The sequence below is a fragment of the Gavia stellata genome, chromosome 9 (genome assembly GCF_030936135.1).
Source record: "Gavia stellata isolate bGavSte3 chromosome 9, bGavSte3.hap2, whole genome shotgun sequence".
Classification (NCBI taxonomy): Eukaryota; Metazoa; Chordata; class Aves; order Gaviiformes; family Gaviidae; genus Gavia; species Gavia stellata.
The window spans coordinates 5,778,339-5,802,006 of record NC_082602.1 but is presented as its reverse complement, the minus strand read 5'-3'; the positions used below and the strand labels follow the sequence as shown (position 1 = coordinate 5,802,006).

Here is a 23,668-nt window from a genome sequence, read left to right as displayed (position 1 = left end):
ACAGGGTGAATTATGTTAATTAACTCTAGTGCTCAGCATCCTTCTCTCTCAAAACATCATCAATTAATGTAAATTAAAATCCTAAGCTATTTTTACCTTGAAGTTTGCGGCTTCTGTTTCACACAAGAAAAAGTGGGTTTATACTAAAAAGCCAAAGCTTTCTCTTCCATTCAAATGTAACAAAAAGATATTAGCACCCTCTTCACATCTTGGCCTGTTTCCATCCTGTATTGGATTTGCGTGGCAGTGCTTTGGTAGCAGGGGGGGCTACAGGGGTGGCTTCTGTGAGAAGCTGCTAGAAGCTTCTCCTATGTCTGATAGAGCCAATGCCAGCGAACTCCAAGACGGATCTGCCACTGGCTAAGGCTGTGCTAATCAGCAACAGTGGTAGCGCCTCTGTGATAACATATTTAAGAAGGGGGGAAAAACTGGGAAGCAGCAGCCAGAGAAGAGAGGAGTGAGAATATGTGAGAGAAACAACTCTGCAGACACCAAGGTCAGTGAAGAAGGAGGGGGATGAGAGGCTCCAGGCGCCAGAGCAGAGATTCCCCTGCAGCCCGTGGTGAAGACCATGGTGAAGAAGGTTGTCCCCCTGCAGCCCATGGAGGTCCATAGTGGAACAGATATCCACCTGCAGCCCGTGGAAGACCCCACGCTGGAGCAGGTGGATGCCCGAAGGAGGCTGTGATCCTGTGGGAAGCCCATGCTGGAGCAGGCTCCTGGCAGGACCTGTGGAGCCATGGAGAGAGGAGCCCACGCTGGAGCAGGTTTGCTGGCAGGACTTGCGATCCCGCGGGGGACCCACGCTGGAGCAGTCTGTTCCTGAAGGACTGCACCCCGTGGAATGGACCCATGCTGGAGCAGTTCGTGAAGAACTGCAGCCCGTGGGAAGAACCCACGTTGGAGAAGTTCGTGGAGAACTGTCTCCTGTGGGAGGGACCCCACGCTGGAGCAGGGGAAGAGTGTGAGGAGGAAGGAGCGGCAGAAACAATGTGTGATGAACGGACCGCAACCACCACTCCCCGTCCCCCTGCGCCACTTGGGGGGGGAGGAAGTAGGAAAAATCGGGAGTGAAGTTGAGCCTGGGAAGAAGGGAGGGGTGGGGGGAAGGTGGTGTTTTTTTAAGATTTGGTTTTAATTCTCATTATCCTACTCTGATTTTGATTGGTAATAAATTAAACTAGTTTCCCCAAGTCAAGTCTATTTTGCCCATGATGGTAGTTGGTGAGTGATCTCCCTATGTCCTTATCTCGACCTACGAGCCTTTTCCTCATATATTCTCTCTCCTGTCCAGCTGAGGAAGGGGAGTGAGTGAGCAGCTGTGTGGTGATTAGTCCGGCTGGGCTTAAACCACGACACATCCTCAGACTGTAATGGCAAGTATAAACTACTGTTTCAGATTATTTGAGGTCCCAGAAAAAAAGAAAAAAGCAGCACTGGGTAGACTATGAAACAATCCTGGATAAATTAATATGAACAGATTGAAAGGACAGGCAGCATACAGAAAGTTATTTCTTAAGAATACCTTTATACAGAATGTGACACTGGATAATGAAGAACAATGGTTCAACAGCGGTGTAACTACTATAATGCCAAGATAAGGAAGAATGTGTGATATTCAGCGAATACTACAAAAACTGGAAATCTAGTTGCATATAATTGCACGTTAGGGATGTGAAAAGCCAGAGGAACTAAAAGGATAACATAATTTAGGAAAAAAAACTAAAAAAAACAAAAAAAACCAAAACCCAAACCAAAAACCCACAACAATTTATTCAAAGTCATTTTGGAGAAGTATAGGAAAGATCTGCTTTTATTGTATGAAACTGGATAATGCTAGGGATCTGGTACAGATTTGAAAAAACAAACTTTGAAAGTTATTAGAACCCTAGCTACCAACAGGACATACAGCAGACTGGAAGAACAAGGGGAGAATTGATAAAATTTTATGTTAGTCTAATCTCAACAAGCTTTTTCTGTATTCCAGAGAAAAAGACTGAATCATCCAGAAGAACAAGTGACGCCTTCCCAAGTATCTCTAAATGAGCGTATCTCTGTCCACTGAGTACAGAAGAAAAAATAGGGAGATTAAATTAAGTACAGGAAATGCATTCAGCTGTTGAATGAAGAATAAATGCTCATCAGGTTTTTTCCAAAAAAATTCTCCTATTTAACAACTGCTTATGGTAAGAACAGAGGTTATGATTCATAACAAACACTGGCTTGATTTTAGTTCAGAGAGAACTACAGGGCAAGACTGTAACTCCACAACTTAATTTCTCTTAAGGATGAACTGTGGTAAGATTAACAGAACTGCTTAATGCAATCAATTGTACTCGTGAGCCTAGGGTAATGAGAGAGCAAAGAACTGTACCAAACTTAAATCAAGAAACTTCTGCAACCTATCATACAACAGAAATTAACAGAAAGCCTACAAGGAATACAAACAATGCAAGCAGAGATAGAGTTGAGACACTGAAGTCCATCTCACACAGCTCTTCCAAAGGATGGAAAAACCCAAAACCAGCGCTTAAAAAACAACTTAGAGAAGAAAATTCCTGAACAGACATTTAGCTGCTAGGAAATTCAATCACCAATGAGTCTAACAATTCAAGAGGTTTCTGCCAGGGACCTCTTCTGAAAGTTTTCAACAACTGTGTTTTAGTACCACACTGAAATAACACAGCACTGTTTCCCCGCCCCCGCCCCCTGCGATACCAATCTGAAACCCAACAAGGAGAAGGATAATTACACGGGCATTTCAGACCTTCCAAAATTACATGCATTTCAGTAAAAACAGGTGACTACATTCTTAAATAAGAAGGCAGCCTACTTTTTCTGAAACAAATTCTCAAACATCAATATATAGTCAAAATATTTTGAAATACATTGTTATCTAAATAACAAAGTTTTTGCCTTCCATCTACTTAAATGCTTATTTAATGTACTGAAATACTTGAAAACAAAAACAGCTTTACAATAATGCTAATTGCAGTTATTTTTGTATGAACTAACGGTGTGCTCCTGTAACTTTCAGTTGCTCAGTTTAGTAAATAATTTTAAGCAAACAATTACAAATGAAATGCTTATGTAAAGCATTTTCTAGTATAAGAAAGGGTATGCTTTCTGACTTACATAAATTATAATCTTCACCACAACACAACTACTGCATTACCACAGGGCATCCACCCATGAAGTCCTAACTCCAGTCAGTATCATCAGCTTAGAAAAGCCATGCAATAATTCACAGAGCTCCAATATATATAGTTATGTGTAACTGTGTGTGTATGTATACACATAGGAACATAGATATGGATATACACGTACGTACACGTACATACATACACTTTTTCTGATTGATTTTAGTAGTGTGGTATTTTAGATTTTAAAAAGGCACAGAGCTCCCCTTTCTACTTCTCAAAGAATGTGCATACAACTGAAAAATTAAACATGAAAAAAATCTTTTAAAAAAGACCTTGAAATTTAGTAATTGCTCTCAGTTTTTATAAGCAGTGTACTATTGCTATTTTTCCATATCTATGAAATCATCTTTAAATAAAATAAATATCTTTTCAAGGTACAGATACCATATTTTAGTATTATTTTGAACTTCGTCATGTTTTTTATAATCCTAAAAGCTTATGAAAATATATTTACATGAATTTACTCTCAGCTGCTCTGACTCAGATCAACTGCATTCTTCTTTCAGCGATGCAACTGAGAGAAGGGATTCGTCAAGTAGACTTTTTTTCTTTATTATTGCAGTAGATGACTACATGCTACACTATGTGTTAATAAAGTTCATCCGACACCCTGTTTCCTAATCAACTATTAAAGATCTCTTCCAACTGTAGAAACTGCAGTAGCAGCAGGGGCTTCAGATCTGAAGCTGTAATGTTAGGAAGGAAGTGAAGCTGCGTATTTGCTCCCTCTGTGTTGTCAGTAAATTACTTCCTTAGAACTGGGCCTTTGGAAAAAAAGACATACGGTAAGTTTCTTTTTTCCTATTTATTTTTGCTAGCATTAAACTGAGGAAGCTTCACATTTTGAAATCAGATAAAAGCTACGAACAAAAGCAGCAAAAAACGTGGTACCTTAGCTCTTGTTGTTGGGGGCCATAAGACCATTTACACCCAGGAAAACTGCCTTCTCCAACAGCTTTACGATAACATCCTCTCTTTTGCTGCTTTCCAGTAATTAAAAGTAGTTTCTGACGGCACAGGTTTACATTAAAAGGCAACTTCCGTTCTAACACTGTGGTATCTCACTGTTTCCCACTATGCTTGGAAAGACTTAATATAGTCTTAGATTCCAAGGGAAGGATTAAGAGACTGGAAACAAATTTCTAGCCTGCACAGTTTCAGATTTTTAGAGAATTCCTTGCACACTCCACATTTGGAATGTGCTCTTCTCAACTCTGTTCAGAAGGAAAGCCATGCAACATTCCCCTCAATCTCCTCTGAAAGTCTGTACATGACACTAGAACAAGAGTATTACAGGAAGGTGAACTATGACTCTCCTCCCTCTTGCCAGCAGTAACTGATTTGTGCCAATTCTTCAGCTAAAACATTACTCCCTTTTGCCTACTGAAGTCAGCTTGAATGATCTTTAGGCCTATCACATAGTTTCCTGAGCAGTCTCAGAAGTCTTTATCTATCTTCAAGACACTTCAGTCCAACTTCTGTAAGGAGTTGAATTCTGGGGCACCCCTGTATACATTATAGTGTATTTTTCTGTTCACAATACTAAAAATGGCATCTTCTCCAGATTCTACTGCAGATTGATCTGCAGATATCCACATTTACCACTATCAATGTAGCATTGGAAACTGCACAGGGGAATTACACAAAACCCGTACCTGAGCAAACATGTAAGTCATTCCACTCACTATCACTCCATTAGGTAAATGGCAAGTAACAGAATTTCTGGCAGAGAAACAACAAACTGGACATCAGACAAAACCACCTCAAAATCTAATGACTTATTAACCATTATTTGGAACACATTTACCTTTAAAAAAAAATAATTCAGTTTAAAGTGTTGATGAGATTACAAGAGTCAAAATGCACTTTAGACAAACTGTATTTTAAGGAGGTTTTTGAAAGGGCAGAGAGTGAAGACACCGTTACACTGAGAACGTAACAAGAAGGGGTCTACATTATTTGCATACAGTACATGAAGAAGTGGAGGATTTATTCATACACGAGGAGGGATGAGAAAAGGAACGAACAAGGAAATATTTTTATGAAAACACTGAGCTTCAATTTTGGCAAAAGGAGCTAATATTGTATGGATTTAAGCATAGTGATATTAGAAATATGACAGATGAAAACTCAGTATGGAAGGCTGCAGAGAAGGTTCATTAGATGAAATAATCACAGTTCGGGGAAGGACATTGAGAAGAGGACAGAAAAGCAAACAGGGGTCTGCAATTCAAGCTCTTCAAGAAGACAACAGAAAGGAAAAATCACAGGTCCTGAGAATTCTGTATATATAAACACACTTCTGATGCTTTTCTTGCCTATATAGTCCTTGTAGAAGTTAACTCTTGGACTGAAAGATCTAACTCTTCTCTTACTGGTTTTCTGACATGCAATAATATAAAAATACTTAACAATTGCAATTAACATGTCATTGCAATTACACACCACCATCAAGAGAGGAAAATGTACATACAAAGGAAGGAAATACTCACATTTCAGATTTTCCATCTATATGCAAAAGCTTTTTTCATGTAATTTTGAATAAAGGGTATTAAAATAACACAGAAGAATCATCATTAGAAAATTAACATCACAAACTATGTTTTCAGCCTAACTGTATCAGGAAAGAGACACTGAAGAGTCAGTTTACAAGAGCAGAGTTGAGGATAAAACTTAAGATTTACCAACATAAACAAAATTACAAGCATATAAAAACTAGTGTCCTGGAAATTCATGCATCAAATGCAATACCACATTTCTATTTAATTGTATGAATCTAAAAACTTCACATCATCATGATAAATGAATGACAGTATTTTTTAATGTCAGTGGGTTATGAAGATTAATATCCACATTCTTCCTTGCATAAATTAACTATCCAAAACTGATAGGCTGAAACTGATTCTCTGTTCTTAGGAGGTACAACAAATCTATGAACAATGGTAGCATCATTTAGAATATTTCATAATTGCAATGACATTTTTTTATACAATTCATTAACTCTTGCTTTCCTTTATAAAGGACAAACCATGATTTAAACCAGCTATTTGCAATCAGACCTCTTTTTCACTTACAAAGACCTGATTTCATCTCTTTTTTGTCTTCTGCAGTGCTAGTTTTCCTTTGAACACAGTATCACATACAAATAAATAGAAAGAATAAAACACAACTGAAACAAAAAACCATCCAATTTAATAAGGATAGATGAATCTGAAAAGGAGAGACCAATGTACTTCGAAAAATAAGAACAGCATTATTTGCACATACAAAAAATGTCGTATTAGCCCTTTTAAAAAACCAAAACAGAAAACAACAAACCTCAACCTTTCAAATGCTCACAATTAACCCTTTCTGATCTGCCATAGAATTCTCCTTCCCCCAGTGCTACATCAGAGAAGTACGTGTATCACAACAGGAGAGACACAATTTTCCTGCACGTTTTGTTTCAGCAACCTCACAAGTGGCTTGCAAAGAGTCACAAGGAGATACTTTCACGGGGAGCTCAGTTCCTTCCTGTCTTGTCAGCTATAGCTCCCTTATTTAGCTTATTTTAAGGACAGAAACATAACATCCTGGATTCAAGAAACATAGGGACTAATCCACTTGCACCTAAGCTCTGTGCAAAACTTTTGCGATGACATTAATGGGAGTTGCACTGTACCTTAAAAATGTCTATAGCAAAAATGCAGCCAAAAGTACTGAATTTACCCTCCAAATCATCAGTAAGCCAGAATAACTCAGATTAATAACATCATTTTATAGAATGACTTGCCATCCAAGGGTCAGGTGACGCTGTGTGAAAAGGAGATACATAATGTGAACCACAAAACAGATATTCCCAACTCTTAACAGGTTTGGGAAATACATTTTGTGACTGGTAGAAAAATCTGACCTATCAATCAATCAGAGATGCAATTTAAAATACATTTTTAAATAGGCAATTCTGTTGTATGATTTAGAATTCTGAATCACTGGAATTACTAGGGAAGGTGTGTTTACTGTATTTACAAAAAAGTGAATTATATTTTCGAATATGATTTTAACACTACAGGACTAATCACTTCCTTCACCACTTCCTTCACCAACCTAGAAGATGCAGTGAGGGCTGCAAACTCAGGCATTCAACTCAAATTGAGTATCTGACACTCTGAGACAGCACGATATCAATTCTGAATGAAGTATGTTATTTAAAAAACATTTTTCCCCCAACATGCCCATGTTGGCATGCTGGGGAATACTACTTTCTGTAGAAAACACAGATCCATTATTAATCTATTCTCATATTCCTTTCATCTCAAACATGACACAACATACATTATCTTTCGTCATTACCAAGTAATTTCAAAAAAATTTAAATACCATCTTCTATTATGCATTTAACTTTTCTATTTAGACAGAGCAATATATGAATGTTTTACTCCCTCAGAACACGGTAATGGTGCTAATAAACTGAGGAGCAGACCCAGAGTGGCTTGCACCGTTTCGTATGATTAGTCTTAGTAATTACTTCTTTGTACATGACCTAATTAATAAAAAAAATTTTAAAAAAGCGCATGGGTTAGAGCAAATATATGAACGTTTACCTTTTTGGACTTCACGATATGTAGGCCTACATATCACTGCTACTTAAGTTAACGTTTCTGCTTTTACTTACTGTGAAATATTATCAATCATTCAGCTGTGCTCAATCAAAGAATATAAAATACATCAAAAACCAGGAGTTTCCTCTGAGAAGAGCAGCTGCCCAATGACAGATTATTTTTTTTCCCCCAATTATTATTGGAATATCTAACTTTATTCTTCAAGACAATGAAATTTTGAAAAAATATCTGAAATGTACTATTTAAATGAATCACAGTTGTGTAGCTGAAAAAAAAATTAGCTCAATGAATTTCAAAGAAGAATTTTAAAACTCGGGAGATTTCATAGTAGGTTAAAGAGGTTAATGTATTTAATTCATAAGGAATTAACTTGTTTCTTCCCTTTGTTAACAGCTCTAGCAATACCTGCAGAAATTTCAGTTTCGCTCCAATGGGAAAGATTTGCAACCTCCCAGACCCCATGAGCAATAGGAAGGTTCATGATCAGCTTCCATTAAAGCCTAACTTACACAGGGGAAAAAAAAATCTTCTGGTTGTGTTTTTCTGTACTAAGATGCCGAGATACACACAGGAGAGTAGCTCAATGAATAACCAACTCGCACTATTTGTGGTAAATTCCTCCACGTTCAGACCTAAACCACTTACTAGGCATACCAACTGACCACTGTAAAGCAAGGAGACTTTTCATGCTCTGAGGAAAAGTCTGTATCCAGCATCAGCAGACCCAGAAAGGGCCTGAACAGCCATCTCTACTTACAGTTTTTGTAATAGCCACATCCCAATCACAAGAAAAAAACACCCCTCAGTTATGGGGACGCCAGTCCAGCAGCTTCCAGTTACCATAGCAAAGGTGGTATTTTTGAAGATATACAAGTAAGCTTTAGAGCAATGAATATCCAAGCCAAGTCCCCTTTTTAAACAAGAGTCCAACCTCGTGTTTAATGACCAAAGAACAATTTGGGAAAACGGACTTAGTTCTGACTTCACTTACAATGGTTTCAAACTACTGACATCTGCAGAACTATTCATGTTCTATATTGCTGCATAAACCAAATAATCCTAACAAATGGAACTGAGCCCAATGGACATGCCCAGAGAAAAATGGACAAGTGCAGGAGCCCACTGGTCATAGCAAAACACACACAAAAAAATCACATTTAATGAAGATGAGACAAGTTTTCCTTCCTGTCCATGTTAGACTAACTTAATAGAAGTAAAAAATGTAGAATTGGGATCTTTAAACGACAAGAAGTAAAACTGTTTTCTATCTTCTGTTTAGATGTTGAAGACACTCACTGCTTCAGTAAATACAATTTACTGCTATCAAAGGTCTCTTCAGTGAAGAGATTTGTAAGTACATTTTGTTTGACAATTATTTGTAACTGAAAATTCTGGAAATGCTACACTGCATTCCACAGTAACTGGAACACAGGATATCGTGAGAATCTCCTGGTTTATGTATATGCACACTTATATGCACTTCCTTTTTCTAGAAGGAGACTTCTCACAGCTCCAGACAGGATTTTGAAGCTTAGAGCTAAATGAACCTGTGAGGATGGGTAAATGTACCCACTGTAACACACCCGTTCTGCTTCATGCACCTAGTTTGCTCAAGTAACTTCTACCCAGCTCTACATTGTGCAGAGTAGAAACATCTACTGTGCAGGGACATTTTAAACAGAAGCAACAGCTTCACAAAACCTTACACAATCTAATCCTCCATTGGTTTCCTGTTGCAATGTTATGAAAAATTTTCAAAGCATGTAAAAGAATAATCAAATTCTGAAAATTACCATACCTGATACAGCAAGAAAATCATCAATACTTGTTATATCATCCACAGCTTCAGTAAGAACATGGATGTGATTCTCCCATGTACTCCTATACATCTCCATGTTGTTTTTCACAACTTGACTTTTTGGTCTGGCAGCAAGAGCTAAAGCAGCATTAATAACCTGTACCAAAAATAAACACAAAACCCAACATCTAAATAATTATGTCTTCAGAAACAAAATTTTGTATTTTACTTAAAATTACAGAGCAGCACTTCTGTCCTCTAAGCAAAAGCATTGCTCAGCTTTTGTTTCTGTTCTCGGCAGGAATATCAGTCAGATGTTGCTTAGGCTGACTTCCATTTTAGCTTCATAAATTAGGAAGCTAATGGAACAGGATAGTAAAAATCCCAACATTTTATTTTTAGTTGGGGAATTCGTACTATTCTAGTTTGCAACATATTAACACAAGGAAGTTTTTACTTACACACACTTAAGGCACACACATATCGTTACGGCATACATCACTTCAGTTTTGAGTTTAAACTCTTTAACAACTGTTATGACAGAGCTTATTATGGAGTATCTTCACTGAAAGAGATATTATCAGCCTCTGTTACATAAAAGTGGAAGGTTTTACCAGGACAACAGATACCTCTTTTAGGATCAGTGGTATGGGACATAACACATACTACATCTACATAAAAGCAGAAGACTGGTATTTCTGAATCAGTTAGGCCTAAAAATAGTAACTAGGTTCACATGAAGAGGGTAGATTCCACCTCTCCCAGGAAAGACTAATTGAAGATGGAAATACTGGATCCTAAAGTGTTTACTTCTATACTTCTACCTCTTCAATCAGTTAATGAGCTAGAGGGTTTTTTTCCTAATATGGCTTGTTGTTGATATCTATAAATGTTACTAAAATTAAACTAATACATATCCCAGGTAGAAGCTGAACATTAACGTTACAGTAATCTTTTTTAACCTTCCCAATATTGCTTATTTATCAAGGGAAGAATGGTTTTAAGAAGACAAAACACCATGTAAAGCAAAAAACGGGAAGAATAAAAGTAATATACCACACTAATCCCCAGTGCTGACAGTATACATTCATGAAACATTCTTGTGTATCATGCCACTGTTAATCAAGTCATTGCACTGAAGAGTAAGAACTAGGAAATTCCTCATCCTAAGCCCATCTGATGTGTCTTCACAATAGTATCAATCCTCTTGACCCTGTTCTGGATCATAAGCTAAATTTGTAAGCAGTTTTGGATGGTTGGTATTTTTACATATCACATGAACTTACACAGCTGGTGAAATCTAAATAACTATAAACTTTCTAGTATTTAACATCTCATAATGAAGGAACACACACAATTTGGATTTCACAAGAATACTGCTGGGATTGAGTCTTTTTACTAATGATTTTGATAAGGAAGAATAGACCATGTGCTTATTACTTTACCAGGGAGTTGGAGAAGGAGGAGAGTATGCAACTACAATGAAGAGAAGGATGAGATTTCTTCACCAACTTCACAAGTTAAAAAAATAGAATTCTGACCCATAAGTACAAATATAAAAGCATCCTACTCTCCAAGAAGAAAAAAAAAATCCCACTAAGCAAAAAAAATTTAGAATTGGAACCAACTGGAGAGGTAGCAGCAAAAATGCATCTGCATTTAGAGTGCATCAGTCAATAAACGCAAGTCCACCATGCCAAGTGGTTGCAAAAAAAAGTAAGGTACTGTCACAGAAACCAACAATCTGAGAAGTAAAACCACAAGAAATACCTGAAAAAACATGAGGCAAATATTTTGCTTTACTTTTGCATTATTAAATTTTTTAAATACCCTGTCCATTTTGGGGCATCATACTTCTAGAAAGTCACAAAGAGTTTCTCTCCCACTGAAGACAGAACAGCATCAATATCATCATCATAGATCTAAAACCCATAAAACTGTGAGAAAAAAAATGAAAAAAAAAAAAAAATGAAGTCAGTCTAGAGAAGGAGAGAGCCTGAAGAAAAAGAGAGTAGATGCAGAGATTAAATAATCTAACTACTCTATGTGCATCATGAAAAGCAAAGAAGAAACTTTAAATTGCAGGAACGGAAAAAATTAAAAAAGAACACAACAAAAAACCCCAAATCAACAAAATAAACACTAGTTCAACTTTCTGCAGGCAAAAAGCTCTCCATTTACCTTAAATTCTCTAACACATGAAAAAAGTAATTTGCCTAAGATTAAAATATCAAGCACACTAATTGCTGAACTGAGGAAGACAACATTATTAACACATCATCTGTTGCATAAAATAGTACCAACATGCAGTATTACACCAGCATACCAGAATGATTTACTATGTATTTTCATAAAACAGGAGTGGAGTTACCATAAAGGTGTTACTTAATTTTAAATAATGACATCATAAATATATTTAAACACTGTTAATTATTGTCTAAATGTAACCAATCAGGAGCCCTGATTACTACTGAATTAGTGGCGATATACACTGCAGAACCTTCCTATTTTGGCAAAACATGTTCAAAGTTACGCAGAAAACCACAAAATACACTGAGTAAAGCTGAAGGTGTCATTCTCCGATTTTCCAGATTACTAATACTCAAATTATTTAATTCATTAGACTCTCAGCTTTTTGACAATAAATTCTGCCTTCATATATACCGCACAGCACCATGCAGCTACCTTAAAGAACGTGTTATCGAACTACCCATATTTAGAAAAGATTTTAAAATTTTAGTAAAGAACCAAGGTGAAGAATCAAGTTAATTCTGATTAAAGGCAAAAAGTGCATGCTATAGGAAAAAAGTGCTGAACAGTTGAGCAATTACAAAGTCCTGAGTCTCAGTCTTTTTTTTTTAAAAAAATGGACAGCTTGTTGTTTTAAAAATTATCTGATAATAATAACACCACCACCACTTGATCTGCCCCTCAGATAATATGGAATACTCTTTAAAATAAAAAAATAAAAAAAAAAAAATCAAAAGCACCTCAAAATCCACCACTGCCAGCTATGGTTTCAGCAGTTTACCTATGAAACAATTTTTTAAAAGAAGTACAGCTCACAAGCCATACAGCACACACATAATGAAGTCTAAAGGCTCCCTTAAAAGAAGTCTGATTTCATGCAGTATCCTTAAAACAAAACCACTGACTTTTAAAATAGCAGATGTTACAAGTGGGTGACAGGACCACTAGCCAGGCCCACTAAGGACTTAGAACTGAGTACCCTTTTTTCTTTTCTGATTATAATTTGGTTTGTGCTAAACACAGTTTTCCCCATAGTTTTCAGACATCCTTTCAATATAGCCCCTTCATTACGTGTTATACAATTTTATTTTAATCATACTCCAGATCTACAAAATCTGCAGCAAAAGCATTTATCAGATGTATCACCTAGCAGATCTGTCTTGATGGTGTCTGATCCTACCCCCAAAAGCAGGCACACCATTCATGTCTCTTACATGAAAAACACGATCCCAGTCTCATTTATTGTTTTTTTAAAATGCAATTGCCAGGAAGCATATACAGTTAAAATATTGAATGTGCAGAAGGTGCCTTATATTTTAGTTTGTAAATAACATCCTACCCTCCAATAAAATGCAGGAGAGAATCATAGATTAGAAGAGAAGCTCTCCCAAAATGAATGTTGAGTGCAGCTTGGAGCACTGCTAAAAATCACACATCATTTCTAGCATCTGAAAAAATAGTAATAGCACAGCAACACTGACATAGATGAAAACGTTGATCATTTATACCTCATCAGAATGTAGACATTAAACATGAGTCACCACAGACTTGAAGCCCTGTTCAAAGTCACCAACAAAGGTGCCCATCTCCTAGGCATGAGCAAACTACCGTAATGAACCCTCTGCCTAGATTCCCACATGCACTATTCATTTGCAGCACCACTTTGGAAACGTAGGGTCTCTTCCTGCAGACATTTATGCTTGGATAGCCAATTGCTTCTGGCTTCTCAAATAAGTCAACAGACCATTCAAGCTGCTGAAGGTTTAAATTTCCATTTACGTACACTGCTTCTACTGAAGGCTCTGCAAGTACAGATTTTTTTTTTTTTGCAAAGAGTTAAAGCAGGGAATTCAAGAGCTTTTTAGGGTACATTGTTATAAAGGTAAGTGTTCAGCATTTTCCTCTGTTGTAGTACTACCTTTGGCAGTAAACACACACTTTGAATAAATACTTCAAAGTAGGCAATAACACACTATGCTAAAGCCAGTCCCAGCTGACTTCCAATTTCACTGCTAATACAAACTACTTCCTTTGTTTATTAAAATAAATTCTTAAAATTCAAAAGATGCAACTACAAGCAGTTTATGAACTAGACTTCAGATCATCTTTTCAATTTTGTTACCACATTTCTCAGGATCTGTGGTGATGGAGTCCACTGTTTAAGGTTTCTGTTGGATTGAAGGTGCTTCAGCAATAGGATAAACGAGAAGTTTTTATTTGCTAAGACAACTTTGTTTCTAACCTGTAAGGACCTGCAGACTGTGGCTATTCCAAGTGACTTGGTAAAACGAATAAAAAATCCCACACATGCACAAATGAACAGACAAGTAGGAAAGGGCCTGCACTAATACCCTTTCTATTTCCTTTATCCCCTTTAAAACAGACTGAGCTTTCCGTTCCTAAACACTCTTCTGCCAGGCGTAGACTAGCGGCACAAGGCCTTCTCATTAATGCCTAATTTTAACTCCCAGACATGGAAAAAGAGGAAGAAAACATGGTGACTCAAGACGTGCACACAGACCACGTTTTTAAAACAATTATGCACTTGGTACTTCAGGAGTACCACTTCTGGTGACAGTGTATCGCATCCTTCAGCTCCTCACAGAAGCGTCTGTGGAACAAAAGCAACCCTACCAAACTTCTGCTCAGTGCCCAAACCTCTGTGGTTGAGAGACAGTGCTGCCTGTGATGCTCTTTCTATATGAAGTGTAGAATGCACAAACAGAAAATTCAGTGTAGTAATAGTGCACTTCCATATACTGTTTTAAAATAATATTAACAGTTTAACTATTTTTGGAATTAATCATTTTACGAATTAGTAGAAAACTCTGTTTCCTTTGTCCTTGAGACAACACTCACTGTTTGTTTTTCAAAGGAACAAGCGATACTGATAAGCGTTTACACTTATGTAATTCATCCTACTCTACCTTAAGCTTTGTTTTCATCAGCCAGAACACAATACGTCACGAGAAAAAGAAGAAAAAAATTCAGTAAACATGCAGAACAAGAATTTATAAAGCAAGCAACATTCTTAATGTTAGGTGCTTATAACTATTCCAAAATTACACCCAGAAAACGTACAATGTAACAACAACAGGACAATGTCTGTGTACACAAATAAATGTGAGAGAATTAAAAAGCAGAGGACAAGATGCAGAAGAGAAGAATAAAACCAACATCCCCAATAAAAGATATTCCAAATTATCTTCCACTTTCTAAAAAATGAAGAAACAGTTCAGATTGCACATTGGTCCTGAAAAAAGCCACAAAAAGACTTTGCAAGATACCTTAATAGGCCAGTATATGCTCGTACATTAGCAATGAGAATGCAACCTTCACCATTTTGGTCAGCCTATTACCTATTATTTGTTATAGGAAAGACTGATAGAAAGGACTAGCAATACTGGTAGCATATACAAACTGTAGTATACAAGTGAGGGGATATATGACAATTTTCAAATTCATAAAAGGTAGCTGTTAAGTAGGAGAAATAAAACTGCAATCTCTGCCACCAGGAATAGGTCAGGAAGTACTGGACAGAACTGTAACAAGAGAAAAGGTTGTTTTGGGTTTTGTGTTGTTTTTTTATTACTTGCTAGGTTTTGTTTCTTAAATACAATACCTAACTGAAGGGACAGTTAATACGCACAAAACTAGACTGTCTGAATAGACACTGAACTCTCCATCACTGGAGGTACTTACGAGCAGGTAGTTAAAACATCTGCCAGGAATATTTTAAATCTCTAAACCATGGAAGAGTTGATCTTGTATTGGTGGAAGAAAGAGGGAAAGCGGACTACACATGACATCAATATGACATCAAAATAGAGCTAAAATGAAATGGTTTCCTGACTTGATAATAGTATTTTGTTATAGTACAGGAGAAGAGCAGAAGTTCTAATACTGCCAGAAAGAAAAGGTATCAAGGCTGGCATCAAACAGGCATCATCTACATACTGTGGGACATTTTTAAAAGAGTTGGGATGATTAATTTGCAATTAATGTTTTTTTCAATACTAAGTGTGAACATTTGAAAATGTTATAAAGTAAAGAAATACTTGCCATTACTAGTTAAGCCTCAAAATTGAGTACTTTTTGGAAAGTATGTTTCAAGCAGCCAGCACATATTTCTACAGAATTGTTAACTTTTTTTAAGATGCAAAACATACCCAAAAAACAATTGACTGCCAATCCCTGTACACGTCACGGATTTTACAATAAAGATTTTGAGCTTCTGCCAGGTGGAGATCCACCCCAAATTTTGTTTCCGGGATGCGGACTGCATAGATCTGCAGCAGGCAGGAAGAAATAGTACTCAGCTAACACAGAAGGAACAGATCTGTTCTACCTTTGTTGCTCTGGTATCAGAACTGCTTCCTAAACCATACTGTGAGATGCGCCAACTTGGCAAACAGCTTTCAGAAAGCGTGTAACTGGGGTGCTTTCTCTCACACTGCCAGTGAGAAACATGCACAGGAGTCCTCACCAAGCTAGGCTTTGCAGCACACAGACTTCTGCACGATTTGCAACTATTAGGTTCCATCCTCCACACACCTGGAGTAGACCTAGTAGTCTACGACATTAGCTAGCAATAAAGCTTTGACAGCACTGGCTATACCACAGTCTCTGCTGCCCAAAGGGTCCAGGAGATGGGCTACAAAGATGGAGAAAAGTGTGGCCAAGTACCAGCACTCAATTAAATACCCTCCAAGCTTGTTAAACCAAAACAGGATCTGTACATCTGATCACATTTGGATGTTCCAAAATTCCATACGAGTAATAACCTCTGTTTTCTTTATTTCAACATCAATACCAAAGATATAAGAACTTTCCACATACAGTGTAACACATAAAAGCCCATTTCTGTTTGGCTCTACAGCAGCTCCCCCAATACTCTCTTAGAGGTAAGAAATTTGCAGGAGTTGAAACGTCACCATTTTAATTCCTGTCACACTTGATCCAATTTCACAGGATCAGTTCTCTGAGCTACAGGCTCAAAATTTCACCTCAACAATTCTTAGATTAGATTGGTCCTGTTTCCATTCACCACACTAACTAAACAGTTTAGGTTTTAAAATGTGTCCATCAAGACTGAAACACTACACAAGTAATTTCTAACTTTCCTGTTCAAGCCTCCAATAAGACATTATCTGGTTGAATATAATGAAGTCTTTTTCTTCCTGTATTTTCTTCTTTGTTGTGGTAGATTTGCCAGAAGATTGGCTCTGCCAAAAATAACAATGAGACTATGTAAAAAACTGTTTCAGTATCAGAAGAACCATAAAGTATTTATCTTCCCAAATGCAGTAAAGAGGTAAACTGCTTGGGAAGATCACCAAAACTGTTACAAAATGTAGTCAACTTTACTAAATGGGTGAATTTAGAAATCCAGATGACTCCAGATATCGCTGGAAATCAAGTCCCGAAACCTTCACTAAATGCAAAAACTACAGTACAGGCAGGCAGGCAGGCATCCTCATCTAACAGTACAGAGATTGCACTGACACACAGACTGATGGACTCTAAGGTTACACAAGATCTGCAAATTATCTAGTCTGACCAAATAGGTAACACTAACCCTAGAATTTACCTCAGGCTTCCCTCAGGAAGTTTACAGCTAGAGGTTAAATCAGTTACATTTTACATAAAGGCCGTTAATCCTGAATTAAATATCTCAGATTACAATGTTCCTTACGGTTCCCAAGGCAAATTGTTCTAATGCTCAATATCCTATTAATACTTAATTCTACTTTGAGTAAACGTGGCTTCCACAAGTGTGATGATACCTACACTCCATAAAACAATTCAGATTGATACTAATGAAATTAAAATCCTGTCACAGCGAAGTTGCAGAGCAGGGCATAGACGACGTGTCTTCGTTTTGTCTGGGAACCATGTCAAGGTAACAGACCTAAGGTTTAAGCAAGGCTGCTAAAGCTTGCCTAAGCACAGGTATACTATTCGCTTTGGTCTATCTGGAGCTGCCCTGATAGCCAAGATTCATTAAATTAGGAGCAGCAACCATGAAAAGCTCCTTTGTATAGACTTGTAAGTAGTTCCAGACCTGTAGTCGTTAAGAGTCTTTACTGGACATTTCCAGTATGACTGAAAAAGGGGGGCATTCACCATTCTGGTGTTTGTGTTGTAGAAGCCTATCCACCTCAGATCCAATAGGAACAAAAACAGCAAGCAAGAGGCAACTGCCACTTTTGCTCATCCAAACAGTGCAATACAATGCTGTTCATTAAGATCAGTCGTCTTTTTTTTGAATCGTATTATCTGATTTTTTTTTTTTACTTGATTTTAGAAAAATCAAACTTGGCAAGAAGCTTTATCTGTTTTTTATTAAGAAATGCTATCATGTATGTGTTTAAAATCCTTCAGAATACTTGAACATCATTAATATTTTGATATTCAGAACAAAATAGAACTAGAAATTAAAAAAAAAAGTGAAGCCACCACTGACACTCACATTCAAAAAAACGAGAATCCCCAACATGTATGATTTAGACTGGGGTATTCTCAATATGGTCTAAGAAACTTGAAGAGATATATTATCACACAAGTAAGATGGAGTTTTAAACCCTCTTTTCCTATAAAAAGAAGAAGAATCAAAAAAGAAAAAACCCAGGGTGCTCACATTCTTACCAACAGCAGATCAAGCTGAAAAAGTTTTAGCCAATTTCTTAGGCTACATGGAGCTTAGCTTTTCTACCTCACTCCAATTATCATTTATGGCGCAAATTTATCATCATCTGAATTGACCTCAAGAAACAATGAGAGCAAAACTAATCTGAAGTCACTGTTTCATCACTGCTTCCTGATCTAAAAACAGGGTTATAATTGGTTGCTGGCCAATTAAGTATAGCTTTACTCTTACCTTATTACAGCATATTTAGGCTGTTCTAATTCCATCATTACCTATCATTACTTTTTCCCCAAATGTCCCAAATGTTGTATTTCTGCACTACAAATCTCACAGCTCAGGTTAACATTACCAGAAAGTTGTTATTCCTCCTGCTCTACTGCTTGGGCATATCGCCAGGAGCTGAATTAATAGTTTTCAAGTATCTCCTTGCACTTCTGAGCACAAGTTAGCTGAGGACAGCATTTCTTATTACTACTTGTACTGCACTAACATACCTATGTCTTCATCCAGTACAGGATAAACCATACTCTACACACTCCATTAAATGAAAGCCAGTCTCAAGAAGTTAACAGAACAATAACAGAAGATTACACAAGGTGAGGGAAACTTGAGGACAGGGAGAAACGATGACAGTAATAAGATACTCCTACATACCTTCCACTAACTAGCTTCTGAACAGCTGATGACTACACAAAAATACAGATCAGCTAAAATGAGATTTGAGGCATGCACAGTAGATGGAGCTTTCATGGAGCTACTCCTGTGCATAATGGGTTAAAATGGGGAGAGAAAAAAAAAAGCCAACAGAAACCCACACTTGTACAGCATTCATGGGGTAACCTTAGGCTATGGGACAGTTACCCCTTTATTTTTGAAATAACAAATTGGAGGCGAACAGACATCTATCCTGTCACACAAGGGAGGGAAGCAATGTTCAGTAAGATGGTGCCTTAAGGTGAACCATCCAGCTTAAGGTCAGGCAAAAGGAGACAACAGAAGAGTAAGACGTGCATAGCAGGGTTGGAGTAACATAACAGGAGTGTTTGAACTAAATAAAACGAGGAAAGAAGCAAAGGCAATGGTCTGATATGCCAGTGACTACAGCAGAAGAAAACTAGAGATTTCTTAGAAATAAAATACAAGGATATGGTGAGTACTGAAAACTGTTAGTCTCTCTAACCAAATCAAGAAAAAGTCTTAATTAATTGCTTGGATTTTGTTTGGTGATTATCTTTTTTTTGCAGTTGAACAGGAGCTGGCCGCCCAGTTTTACGTTCACCTGCACCTCCAGCAGATGACTTTCTAACAAAATTAAGTGGGCAGATCTGTCAACTTGACACAGCAACAGCAGAGCCAAATTCAGTCAAATATTTCTTAAATATGCTAGAGAAATTTACCTCCAAGAAAAGAAGGGTCAGTTGTGCCCTAGTGTAAGCTAATACAGTGAAGCTGAAAGAGCTCACCCCAGGATAACATGGTTTAGCAATCTAATCAAAACAGGAACCCATATAGCTCTATTTGGGAATAAATATTCTCAAACCATTTCATTCATCTGGGAGATCAGTAATACCTTCGAAGTCTACATGTAACTGCAGTCTAAGTGTAACTGTGTATGATTTCACGTGAGGAAGTAGAGAGTGTATTTAAGCCCGTTTGAAATTCAGCACTGAACTTGATGGAAGCAAAGGCTGGGCTATAGACAGCCTAAGGTCCCTTACAACCTGAATTATTCTGCAATTCTATTCTGTAATGCACAGTTACAGGGTAGTTATATGATACATACTCGGTTACTAACATTGACTCCTTCTGGCGCAAAAGCGACTCACTTTTCAGGGATACTCTAAGACAGGTAATAAAAATTTAAACAGATAATTATCAATAGATAATGCAGCAACATCATGAAACAGTATTTCCTGACACAAAGATTACTACTAAAAAAACCACAGAAACATGTTGGCAGTCTGGTATTTTTGTTCTTTTAACAGAAAATTGTGCAGAACTTTATTTCTGTCAAGCTGTGCCTTGTATTTCTCTCAAACAATGCAGTGGGGTAGCTTAAATACCAAGGCATCCCCAAGCTCTGTAAGAAGGCATCCCTATTTACTACAAACCCAAAAAACAAACTTGCAAGCAAAAAAACCCCCACTGTAATGATAAAAGGGTCAGGGATATATGACACTGTTGCTTTGGCATCTGCCATGAAAAGCCATTAAAATAACAAAGATACGAAAAACCCCTAACAATTTAAAAGCTTTGAAAGCTGAGTATCTTGTATACAAAATATTTAATCATAAAATGTATTTCAGTCAATATAATTACCTAAAATTGAGATCATGTTGATAACACAGCTCTAGACAATAGATAAATTCTACCCAAGGTATAAGTGCATTCCAAGAGTAAATAAATTACCTGCTGTATTTATTAATAAAATCAACTTTAATTGTTCATTGAATTTAAAAGGTGAAATCTATCCCCATTGAAAATAGCTAAAAGGAGATGCAAAGTTAGGGAAGATCGTTTAATCATTGTATCAAAAGCAACACATCAGTGACAAAGCAAGACTGTACTTCCACTGTACTTCCCTCCTCTTCAGAAAAGAGGAGACGTTCCACCCCACAGCACGCTGCTCTCTCTCACAACATCCTGAAAAACTTCTCTCAGCAGCGTTATCAAGTACTGATAGTTATGAGGAGATAGATGTACAGGCGGTATGATGGGATAAACACATGACCATAAGATTTTACATTATATTCAGAAAAGATTAAGACACCTATTGCTTCAGAGACTCAAAAATTCCAGCAAGAAATAATGATGCAGTAATAAGAACACAGCAATCCCTAAAATACTAAATGCAATGGTTAAAATTCTTATGACAAATTATGATCCAACGTAAAATTTCAAAGTCCTATTTGCAATCTCTCTCTATTTTGGCAGAACTAGCATCTAAATAACATACTGCATGATTCTGTTTCTTCCTCCTTTCCAATCATTTAAAGCAGGAAGAAGGGATTGCACTGGAGGCACTCAGTTTGGTAGTGACATAGTCAACTATGTTTGGTAATATGTTTTAGAAGTTAAATACAGATTTACTTATTCTGAGATTATTAGGTACCTTTACCTAAGCTTTGAGAGAAGGTCACTGAACATAGTTGCTATATATTAACCCACTGTTCAAATCTAGCAAAGGCCTTGATACCAACCATGAAGGGCAGATTTCATTGCTACATTGTTATTACAAGCTATTGGCCAAGAATCTTGCAAATAAATTGTGAGCACATAGGTAAAGCAATCCCTCAAGAACAAACAGAATTGTGGGTTAGGGGGTAAGCCAAAAATACTATGAATGTTACTGATCTGATACTCCAGGCGAGAAATTAAATACAATCCCACATATCTTTATCTCCTGATGTCTGGGCAGCGGTTGCTAGCGACACACAGAAATATGTTATTACATTGGGAAAAAGTTTTTGTACTTTATTAAAACAGTTTGTGTAACTTCACTCAAAAGCTTCACTCCCAACATAGCCTAACACTGGTGCTAGGCATGATGCACTCTTGAGGAAGAGAACAAAACCAAAACCAACCAACCAAACAAAACCCCCAACCCCTATCAAACCAAAAAAACCCAAACCCTACCAAACAAAACAAAACAAACAAACAAACAAAAAAACCCCAAAACAAACCCTACCAAACCAAAAAACACACACACCAAACAGTCCTCTAAAGCTCCCCCCTACCCCTGTACACAGCTATGTCTTGGTTTTACATAGAGACTACATGCACGTTTCTGAATGCATTTGGAGACCTTCTTCAGGAAAGTCCCACTTCAGGGACTGAGCAGAGACTTTAATAAAATATTCCAAGACAAGAAAATAAAAATAAAGCTTAAAAGATTAGAGACATGCCCATTATTTTTAGTTTAAAATGTTACGGAAGTGCAAAACAACTGAAAATGCAGGGAAGTATTCAGTATTCACACTGGGTGGACAGTTTGTTTTTTGGAGACAGTAGACAAAATAGTCTTAACACGTAAAGACTGATTTTTAAATCCATTTGACAGCACCTCCCTTCCAGAACTAATTCGCTTGACCTGACAAGTGAAGCAGACAGCAGATCACAGAACACATTGGGGTTTTTTTGCAGGTCAGACTGCAGATGCCCGATTTGCATGAAATTAGTAATTTCAGTTGTTAAGTACTTCTACCTTCTCTATTTTGCAATACTGGCACTGAAGTAACCAGAACAAACATTTCTGTTTCTGCCCTATTGAATACAGTGTCTGTAAATGACCCAGAGAATGTTTTGCATATGATATGCAAAGGTATGGGGGGCTGGATCGCACAAATCCCTTAGTTTATTTCAAGAATCAAAAGTGCATTTTTCTACTCAATCAACAAATGCTGTTCCTCAAACTCTATTTTTTATATTAGATATACACCTAGTATCCAGTATCTCACTTAGGATCAAGCAAATAATAACACTGGTCAATTACTTTAAACAATTTTAGCTACAGTTTTAATTCTAACTAAACAATTACCTTCTTGCATCCACGGTTTATGTATGTGGGGGACAACTAGATTCTGCTCAGAAAGCACAGATCACTTCACAAAATTTTATCAAGCCTTCAGCAATGCATTCTCAAATGAAAATTTTAATTTCAAGAGAAGCAAATTTTTGAAATGGAAGGCTAAAGTAATCCTCAAGACTTAGTGATATATGAAAGAGGAAATAAAAAAAATATTCAAAACAGAGTTCCATTTATAAAAGTTTCATTTGTTATTTTACACTCAAAACCATAGTGGAAGTCGTATCTTCAACAGTGCTCCATTCAGAACTGGAGCTCCACTCTCTGCAGTTCAGTATAAACATATTAAATTGAGAACAAAGCCTCTTGATACAGCAATGCTTTTTAGAGATGTAAGCTTTTTCTGCATTTTCTTAGGCTGTGTAAAAGCTCTATCACAGTATACCAACTATACTGGTATAAAAATTATCAGCACTGGTGATAGCTGAGTTTGCTGATCAAACTGAGATAAACTATACTGTCAACAGCACAAGTTATACTCCTATAGCTCAGTAAAGCTTTCTGGAATATGCAGGCATAAAGGAAACTCTCCATGGGAGTTCAGAGTCTTGGGACTTGATCTTGAAAGGTGTTCAGCATTAA

General features: G+C 37.0%; 1 protein-coding gene across 2 annotated transcripts in view; it reads right to left on the bottom strand.

The window, feature by feature from the left end:
* CTNNA3 (catenin alpha 3) overlaps nucleotides 1-23,668 on the bottom strand; it is a 540,343-nt gene that overhangs the window by 153,810 nt on the left and 362,865 nt on the right. For both annotated transcript variants that reach the window (XM_059820900.1, XM_059820901.1), the window contains exon 11: nucleotides 9,603-9,759. In XM_059820900.1, coding sequence (XP_059676883.1) covers nucleotides 9,603-9,759 — 157 coding nt within the window. The remainder of the gene's footprint in view (nucleotides 1-9,602; nucleotides 9,760-23,668) is intronic.